At 43.4% G+C, this 10,476-nt stretch overlaps 1 protein-coding gene and 1 pseudogene across 2 annotated transcripts in view; one reads left to right on the top strand and one right to left on the bottom strand.

The window, feature by feature from the left end:
* Positions 1-1,213: 1,213 nt before the first annotated feature.
* The window catches only part of LOC110315660, a 43,147-nt pseudogene continuing 33,884 nt past the window's right edge, over positions 1,214-10,476 (top strand).
* LOC110315658 (ribonuclease 2B-like) overlaps positions 6,472-10,476 on the bottom strand; it is a 4,443-nt gene continuing 438 nt past the window's right edge. Inside the window, exon 2 of one of the 2 annotated variants that reach the window (XM_021189662.1) lies at positions 6,472-6,924. In XM_021189662.1, coding sequence (XP_021045321.1) covers positions 6,472-6,924 — 453 coding nt within the window. Of the gene's footprint in view, positions 6,937-10,476 lie in introns of those variants that run through there. The other variant, XM_021189663.1, reaches the window with a different exon arrangement.

Here is a 10,476-nt window from a genome sequence, read left to right as displayed (position 1 = left end):
GGGACACATATCTGGGTAAATCGGCTGTATGTTACATGAATGGACCCTAGAAGTAGATTTATATTGGAGAAGGATCCTAACCAAGATGAGCTACCCATGCCATGATACTAACAAACCCTCCCCATTCTAAGCACTTGACTTGTAGTTAAGCAGAGAGAAATCTCTAGCTTTGGAAGGAGAACTTGCCAAGAGGTATCCCCTGGATCAAAAGATAGACTCCAGAAAAGGGCACCTCAGAAACCCGTCAAATGGGGCAAGCTGGTAAGCAGGTAGGCAATGGAAATTCCCAGTGACATCATCAGTAGTCACTTCCTTGGACAATCTCTTGTATCCAGGAGAAGCCTAGAATCTTCTGTGATGTCACCAGTGTTTTGGTAACAAGAGCTGCCTGTGGGGTATTCCTTCAGATCCTAATGTGTTCCCAAGCAGGCATGTTGTCCATGCTCCTCAGGGTATTTCAGAGAGAGAATAGAATACACACAGGCCAGACCAAGGCAGAAAGAAGCCGTCTGTCTGTCATGTTGGGAAAGGGCAAGAAACAACTGGTCATGAAGATGGCACAGTAAGTCCTGGGCAAGGTTTGGGGAGCTACCTGGAGGATGTGGACTTAAGCTGGTCCTTCCAGGAATAGGGAATATGATCTAGATCCTTCAGATTTCTCAAAAGTAGAACCAGAGTCAAGAATGTCTGATGATTAGGTTTACAGACAGTCTGGTATTGACAAGCCTGCAGGTGCTTTGCTGAGAGATCTTAATTTCTCCCTAAATGGCAAATTATGCAAAGAGCAAGCTCTATGAGAAAAGAAAACTGTCATTCTCAGGATAGAGTGTTGATGCACTTCATCCTCATATAGTTTCCTCTAGGTTACATGAGCATGTGATGCCAAGAACAGAGAGGGATATTCCCCTGGTCATGAATCAAGGTCTCAGACACTTTGGTATTGAACACACATGATGAGGACTGATTCACAGTCTGGGGTTACTGTAGTAGCTTATGAGCTGTCATCACGCATCTGAAGAAGCCTAGAAAGGTATTGGCTAGTAGGAGATGTTAGGTGCTGGTGTTTATGGTCAATCTTTTTTGTGCTAAGAGGTATTGACTATGTTTTCAGATATGAGGTGACAATGCCCTCCATTTATTCTTTCCTTGGGCAACTTATGCATTTCAGGGCGAGGGAGATTACAATAGGGAGGCAGGTATATGTTTAGTAATGATGGTTGCGAACCGGGACCTAGCTGAAGAGCCCAGCTTGAAGATAGCAATGCTGCTCTTTCAGGGATTCTCCGAGTCTCTACATTTTCCTGTTCCTCGGGCTTCTGTGTGGGACAAAGCATGGTTTCCCTTTCCCTGCCCTATTATCTCTACAAGTTTACTAGTGTTTAATATACCTATAGGGTCTTTGGGGAGGCATCACCCCAACCCCCCACCATCAATGAGCAGGAGAAGAGACTCAAGAGATTGGAGAAGCTCAAAAGAGATCTCCAGAACATAAAATATGCAAGAGACGAACTGCAGGGAATCCTGGCCAATTACACTAACAAGGATTTGAACAACAGGTAGTCATTATGCCCAGGTCTTTGCTGACTATCTTGGGACATCCCTGTTAAGGCAGGATTCCCCCATACAACAGGAGGCTACAAATCCAGGCTGTTCGCATATCCAAATTCATTTTGCTGATTGGATTTTCAAAACAGAACTTCAAGTTCATATAGGAATGATATAAGGTCACAGGCACTTTTGGTTCCTCCAACCAAAAGTGATTCAGAGCCTGTGGCATGAATCACAGTCTGGGGATGAAGGTAGTAATGTGTGAGCTCTCATCCTGCCATTTAAGAAGCTTGCACTGGGGTTGGTTTGTGGGAGTTGCTACGTACTGTGTGTTTATAGCCAATCCTTTCTATAATTGACCTGGAGGTAATTTGGGTCTAATTGGTCCTGTCAACAGCTGGAGGGGCCTGGTCCCACATACTGTCTCTCAGTATGACTGGATTGGCTGCAGTTCATCACAGCTTTTCTCAAATTTTATTCATTATACTCTCAAATAAAGCCACATCATTGTATTTATTTGGCATTCTGATTGAGTGTGTGTGTGTGTGTGTGTGTGTGTGTGTGTGTGTGTGTGTGTATGAGAGAGAGAGTGCTTGTGTGTATGTGTGTGTTTGTGGACATGTGTGTTCCTGTGTGTGTGTTCCTGTGTGTGTATGTTCCTGTGTGTGCGCTTAAGATCTAGAAAGTCGGTGTAGTGGGATATGTCCTTAGGTTTTGCCTGACTCATTTTCCTGGCAAAAACAGTGAGGAAGCCAGGGAGGTTCATTTTGAACCTCAGGACTTGACCTCTGTGGTCACCTTGGATATGATTATGTCCTTTGGGAATTTATGTAGCAATAGAACCACAGATGGAAAATTCCTTGTCTGAACAAAAGAGGTGTGTCATACAGATTTAAGGTGGACCCATGTCTGTGACACAGATTCATGGAAAGTTCTGAGAGAGCTAGTCTAGTCTTTCAAACCCCTTCAGGGAGCTGAAGCAGGTCAGCTCCCTGCCTATACTTCCCTGAGTTTACTGGCCAGAGCTGAAGAGTAATAAGTTTAATAAGCACCAAGTGGAACTGGTAACAAGGAGATAGGTCTTGGCATATATGGGTTGGGGTAGCGCAGGTTTCAGCTTGAATTGAAATTATCCTTGTATCCTTAGTTCACGGGATTATTTGTTCCTTGGGCCATGCCCTCACACAGGATCAACTTTGAGACATTCATGCCTTACCTGCTAGTCAGTGGGGAGGTAGATTTCATCTGTCTATGGTGCTGAGGATGATAAATTGATTTACAGACAGGACAGGGAATTTTCAAAAGATCCAGGTTGTCTATTAAGTAATAGGTCACTAAAGGAGCCCTTTGGAAAGGAGTTTAGGATCAAGAGCCAGCACACCAAGGATATCCCCTGCCTTCTCCTCCTGTACTGCTGCTGTCATCCTCAGCAACCTAATGCATCCCCTTAATTTTTTTTAAGGACCTAAACTCTGGCCAAACCTGATTCATAGTTTCACACAGAAAAAAATTCCAAGACCAGCATTCATGAAGCAGATTTGGAGACTTTTATCAGTGATAATTCTGACATGGGCTGTCAACAGAAAGATTTTAAACAAGGCATACCAAAGTGTGGGTAATTCACTTCAAAATAGAGTCAGCAGCAATACTGAATGTAACACATCACAGTCATCTGCTATGAAGAAAGTAGAAGAAAACAAGAAAAATAAATATGGTGAGCAGCTTCCAAGGCGAGCTGCTCTGATGACCATGTCTTCCTCTAATCTGTAAGAGTCAACCCCTGCTTGCTTGCAGAACAGCTGCTCATCTCATGGTCTCAGGAAACAAAGGAGAAGAAAGAAGCTGAGGTCATTTTAAGGACTCCCTATGGTCATCCCCTCAGTGATCTCCTAGTTTGGCTGAGTCACCCTGCTCCCAGGCAGAGAAGCTGCGGCTATGACTGGAGCATGTGACTGGAGAGGCTGGAAATGGCAGGGAGAAAGTGACCAGAGATTACAGAACAGGAAAATGCCATGGCCCACAGGGTTGGTGGTGGTGTTTGGTTGGTTTGTATTTTGATTTTGATTTTGACAGGGTCTCAGGGATTNAAACTAGCCTCAAATTCACAGTGTAGAGCAGGCTGGATTCACACTTCCCATCCTCTTGTCTCTACCTCAGGATACTAGGATTATGGGATGCTCTGTCTATGCAATGCAAGGCACTGGTCCCAGGATTCTGTACATGGTAGGCAAGCACTGCCAACTGAACGACACCCCCAGCCCCCACATGCCTGTTGTAACTCTGGACCATCATGCCTGATCTAATCTATTGCATGGATCCAAGTCTTATTAGGCTTGTAGAGTGAGCTCCTGACTGGAACCCACACTTCCAGTCCTGCCTCCCAACAGTCACATTCTGCACAACACAGTGGGCATGTTAGTTTGTATCTGCCTCTGATTAACACTCGTCCTCTGAGAACTGCAAGGAAACCATTGCTTCTTAACTTCCCTAAGCAAGGGTCTGAACTTCATGTATTCCTGTCAATTACACAGTTGGTTCTGTCATATCCAGGCCCGGGAGATGCTTTCTGCACAAAACACACATGGGTTCCCCTACGTGTTACTATTTTTTCTGGCCCCTGCACACTCTGCAGAAAGCTTGAACAATGACTTTCTTGCTGTTTAAGTTCTGCTGGTAATTAGATAATGCAGCACACATTGAGAGCCCTGTTCCTCCATTGATAGTTTTGCTGTGCTTGATGGTAAATCTAACCATGACCTACAGGGAGAGTTAAAGTAATTTTAAGATCTATACCAGACCTGAAAGATTCTTGAGCAGACAAAAACTTGTTTCTTATAAGGTCTTAAAAATAGCCTTAGGTAACAAAATTATTAGTAAAAATTTAAAAGTATTTTTGTGAGTTCAAAACCAGTCTGGTCTACAAAGTAAGTTCCAGGACAGCCAGAGCTTCATAGCAAGACCCTTAGGCTGCACCCAATATCACCTGAAATCAGTAGACTATGTCAACCCCTGAAGTTCTCAAATGTAGCGGTCATGTTAAAAGTGCAGATTCTGCCAAGGACCAGCCTCAGGTTGGTGATGGGTTCTGAGACAAGGAGTGTCTGAGAGCAGCAAAAACCAACCACTTGAAGTCAAATCGTGGGTCTAAGCTGGCCGCCAGTGTTCTGCTGGAGACAGGTTTCCAGTCAGCTTCCTCTCTATTCTGACTTTTTTCTCTCTTTCAGATCTGCTTTCTCTGGAAATCTCTAGACAGCTCTCTAAGTTTCCTTTTGATTATACCATGAATTGGCATCCTGTGATGCCAGGACCTTAATTCTTGGGAAACAGGAAGAACAAATTTTCTTTTAACATTGCAAAAGAATTCAGAGATCTGCCTGCCTCTGACAAGCAGAGATGGTAAACTAGCTGGGTGGGGCCTGAAATTTCTAGTCCTAAAATTACCATTTCTACCCCACCTGGGCCTAGACTTGCTGTGTCCCAGGCTGACCTGGAACTCAGGAATGTGCCTGCCTTTGTGTCTTTCTGACAACCTGGTCTATAGTAGAGCTGCCTTTGTTCCTTCACATTCATGAAACCCCTTGTATAATTCATATTGCATCCTTAATTTTCACATAGTTGAGAAATTATATATTTTCAAGCTCATTTTTTAAAATTATTTTCCACAGCATAAAAGGCTGTACTGAAGGTTCCAGCCTGTACCATTCTGGTATGACATTAGCCACAGCTTCACTGCCTAGACTCACGTTATCTTAGGTCCTTATGGAGACATTAAGGTTAACAGGGAGGACATTGCTCAAAGGAACATGAAAATATGTACATTATTATACAAACAAGCCTTATGCCATGGCAGTCCACATCTGCTGGTCCTGTCCCAGGGGCAGGAACCCTGTCATTCTAATCCCACCAAGGCCATGACAAACTCAGCAAGATCCACACCAACACAGAAGGGCAGATTCTACAGCAAATCCATTTGATGCTCCAGAGGACTGGCTTCCCTGCAGGCCTGACTGTGGTCCACTGAGAGCAGGAAGTACCACCAGTACCCACTGCAGAGGAGAGGCCATGTGTTGCATCTGGGATCCCAGAAAGGAACAGCAAAATGGAAGCTGGGATCCAGACTGAAAGTCAGAGGTATGGACCTGTGGATGTCACTCCTCTGCTCCATACTGCATCTGACACTACATGAAGGCTTACTGCCACATCAGGTGATGCAAGGCTCCCCATGTCCTTAAAGAGATGGCACCCTCAAATTTGAAACTGATTTCCTGACTACAGTTCTATTCTCAAGAGTCAGGGCAGGACCTCTCATTATTCATCTCTTTTCTATGTGGATTCTAATTTCCTAATCTTTGAATCTGTTTTTCCTGGTTTGTGTTGAATGATTAAACAGTTAACCTCTGAAGAGAGCTATGCACATAGAGGGCAAGAAATCACCTCACTGAGAGATCCCAATTCCCTGGTATCCTCTGCCAGCCATTTCTTTCCCACAGAGAAAGTTCAGGGAAGATGCCCTGAAGGAACCTTCTGGAAAGATGCCCATCTCTTCTCAGATTCATTTGTTTCCAGGCACTGGTTGGATACCTCAATTGGTATGAGGCCCTGTCTCACTAAACACACACACACACACACACACACACACACACACACACACACATACTCACACACACACACTTCTCTCTGTGTGTATGTCTCTCCCCTTTACTCTCTCCCCACCCCTGTCAGACACAGAGATACTGGAGATTTAGATGAGTCTGCAAAGGTATTTATTGATTAGAAAAGATCTGTTCAGAAAATTAAAGAAATTCATGGACAGGTTTCATGAGGACAGTTGCTGTTATCCAGCACAGGCATAGGAATTGATTCTTCATTACTGTGATCTTGGCAGTAGCTGATGAGAGAAGGTAGGATGCGCTGGTTCTGGAGCTAAAATATCCTATCCAAGTGAACCGGAACTACTGGATAGATGGGATTGTCCCATGGAGTTCTGGGGTTACAGGCAACTGTGTAATATTTCATTGGTTCTGTTTTTTTTTCGTATTTGCATTTGGTATAAATTTTTGCCTTAGTTGTGAGGTTACAAAAAGACATAAATACCTGAGATGAACTATTATGACAATTTGTACTTGTCCCATCTTTGCAGGTGGTATTTGGATTGCCACACACATGGACAACATCAGCAAAAGTTGTATGAAGAAAGGTATTTAGATACCTACAGGTATTATTATATCTGTTATACTTGTTAACTCTCCGCATTGCATCATCACAGCGAGGATAGGAGCTGTTATAGATATGCCGGATCTCAAACTTCTGGGAAGGAGTTAGTTGCTCACATGAGGCAAGGATTAGGACAAGTCCTAGCAGCAGCAGGAGACAAAGCTTCGGACCCATGTTTCCTGTGAGAACAGAAGAGAAGTGACTATTCCCACCCTACCTCAGTTTTCCTTATCGCTTCCTGAAGGCCCTTTGCTATCACTGTGGGTCCACACTGTCACTTCTCCTGTACACTGCTCCATCACTGCCCCTCCTGTCCCAGGCCTAGACAGTTAGTTTCTTACCCAGTCTGTGTTGTGGCTCCGGTGGAACTGAGCACTGGTTGTCCTGGAAATCAGGGATAATGGCTGAGCTCCACTTGGGCCCATATATATACAGCAGGCTCTGTGGGTGGAGCTGGTGCTCAGAGTCTTCAACATGCAGAACCCACAGATTGGCATGAGGCCCTGCTTGTGCAACCAGCCTTCTGTTTCTTCAGTTGGAAAAGTCATGAGTTGCTGACTCCATTGGAAGGAATCAAATTCCAAGCGCTCTTGTGCAGGGCTGTTTGAAGTCTGAATCTGAACTCTATATAGAAATCCTTTTGATTTGCTGCAGACTTCGTGACTGTGTTTGAATAATGGACAGATCATGTTTTCTATTAACCTGGCTACTCAATCGAAACAAAGCCTTGGAAAACCAGGATCACTAGAGATATTTCTGGCTTTCATCTTTAAAAGTATATGATATTGGGGTGTGCAGAAATGGCTCAGTGGTTAAGAACACTTTATGCTCTTTCAGAGGAACCAAGTTTCATTTCAACACCTATGCTGGGTGGCTTACCACTGCCTGTAACTGCATTCTAGAACATCTGATGTCTTCTAATAGCATCTGTTGGCATATTCATACACATTTACACAGACACACAGAGACACATAAGTAAAAATAAGTCTTAGAACTTGGTGAGATGTCAGTGATTATGAGATCTTCCCCTCTTCCAGATTCCTTCCCTTCCAGAGGAATACAGCTTGTCCCACAGAGGTTACAACTGCAGACATCTCCATCTCCAAGGGGATTGGACACTTGTTTGGCTTTTGTTTGTACCTGTGCATGCATGGCACATTCCAATGTAGACATGTGTGAAAGTTAAAAAAATAAACTTTAAAAGTTACATTTAGAAACAATAACAAAAACCTGTACTCATGACATATTGCAAGGTATTTTTCTGATTGTTTCCTGTAATAGATTCCTTTGCACATTTCCATACACCCTCATTTGCTCCAGAGCTAGAATTAATGGTCTAGTTTTACAAGGCCTACCATCAGGAGAACACCTCTTTATCTAAGATACCCAAGTAACTATCAGTCAATTAAAAAAAAAAACCTAAACCTAACCACTTTTATTTCTGTTTTTCTTTGTGCTGGGGTTTGAACCTGGAGCCTTGTGTACTCTAGAGAAATGATCTGCCACTGAGCTACATCCACGGTATCTCAGAGATAATAGTTTTGGTTTCAACAGATTAAATGCCTCTCTGAGATTTTTGTTATCAAAACCTACCTTGCATTCCAATCCAGTGACACATCTCCAGACCTGCTCACACTTCTGTTGTGAAGTACAGTCTGAGTTATATCCTCATAAGAAGTACTTAAGTTTTTTTTTTATTAAAACTTGGTGAATGTGGTAAGGTACTGTCTCAAGAAATACTTCCTCACTTGTCCTTTAAACCACAGTGAGTATTTTGCTGTCCCAATTGATAGATGTTTTTTGTGCAGAATCCATTGTTGGGAGATTGTATCCAAAATCTGGAATTTCTTCAACCCTGGGATCCTCTTGCAATGGCTCTTCGACCTACTGACTGACAGATGCCCAGTGCCAGCATAGTATTTGATACATCTCTGCACAGTGCTCCAGCTGTCCATGGAAATGACAGTGCACAACATTTGTCACAGTAAAATTGTCACAGTAACCTGTTTTTTATGGACTGATCTTTTGGGAGTACTAAGAACTATTGTGTCAGGGTGTCACTCTGGAGCCTGGGTTTGGTTTGGACTTGCTTAGAAACCCAGATCAGGTTCTAATTTTTCTGTCCTTCTGCCACAGGCTGGAAGTCGTAGTAGGATCCCAGACTTGCACTTCCAAACTCGGCTTATGAGCTAGGTTGTAAGCAGCCTGTGCTGCTGTGAGTAGATACTCAGCTTTAGGAAGTAAGAATCAGCAGGAAGAAGCTAGGATGCTGTGGACATGCCCTTGAAGGACATTTTTGGACTTGGTGGCCTTTCCTGTCCCTCTTTTTGTTTCCATGACCTTGAGCAACTTTGCTTCTTCACATACCTCCCATCATGGGCTTTTCTCTCCCACAGACCCCCAAACAAGAAAGCCAACTGACTGGATCATATCTTTGAAACTACAATTAAATGAATCTCTGTTTCTTTCAAACCATCTATTTGTCTCAGATATTTATCAAGTATTGGAAAGCTGATTTGTAGCAAGATGCAAGTGAATTTATCTGTGACTCATTTATCAAAACTCAAAGTATATTTGGTACAGGGACTCTAAGGTCTTCTCCTTCATGTTATGGGACCTTTTATGTATCTCTTTGAAAGGCTATTAAGCGAAAACAGATCTTTAACCTTTTGATCAGTTTTCTGCAGTTACACAGGAACTGCAGAGAAACCTCCCAAACAGACAGGGTGCTGGGTTGGTTGTGTCTGTGATGGGCCATAGAATATAGGGCAAGTGGGCCATGTCACCAGACAGAAGAACTGGTACTGTGTGCCCTTTCTCCAGCTTTGACCAGGCTAAACAGACCTTAATTGTTCGCCATAGTCAGTCTATAGCCGACCTACCTCACCGATGGTGGAATCTTCCAACCTAGGTGGAAGTCTTCTGCCTCGCTGCACCTGCAGTTTCCTGCGTTGGCAGACTGCCTGCTCAGTTTGTTTGGCAAGATTGTACAGCTGACACAAAGCAACATAATCAAGCTGAAATAAAGAATGGGACTTTGGATTTTTCCCCATTCAAATGCAGAGCTGAAAATTAAACTTCCGGCCTTGATCAGAAACCTTTGTTTTCGCTACATTCTTCTTTTGCCCTCCCATCCATTTTCATTCCCAGCCTCCCTTTCAGGGACCCACTTCTACATGACTACTGGACAGCTACACGTGGCACCTGAACATTGGAACTAAACACAAGCATGGGGGGAAATCAACTGAGGAACACCCTCTTGGTGGAGCCACAGGAAATGGAAGAAGTTATAGAATCTTTCACATTGGTAAGCAACATACAGCTATAATGTTAGTGCTAGCCATAGATTTCATCTTCTGAACCCTGTTGTTGAAGGTGCCGAAAAGATATAAACTAGGCTGGGACAGCTAGACCCAATGCTGATCTCACTTAGGAGTTGACAGTACATTGGGACGGGGAATTCTATATAGGCAATTGTCCACTGCCAAGAGTTGCATCAGGCAAAGGCATATGTCCACAGCCAAGGTCTGCATCAGGTAAGAAGAGCAGGGTTTAAAAAAGAGGAAAAAATAAAAAAACAAAAAATAAAAAACCCCAAATGTTAGAAAAATTCTTAGTTCAAGTATATTATGCTGTGCATGATTACCAGAGTAGGAATGGTAAATATAAAATAACATGTAACATGAGATGGAGGGAGGAAGAGAGAGAGAGAGA

Source organism: Mus pahari, unplaced genomic scaffold (genome assembly GCF_900095145.1).
Source record: "Mus pahari unplaced genomic scaffold, PAHARI_EIJ_v1.1 scaffold_6410_1, whole genome shotgun sequence".
Lineage (NCBI taxonomy): Eukaryota > Metazoa > Chordata > Mammalia > Rodentia > Muridae > Mus > Mus pahari.
This window is presented reverse-complemented; position numbering and strand designations above follow the sequence as displayed.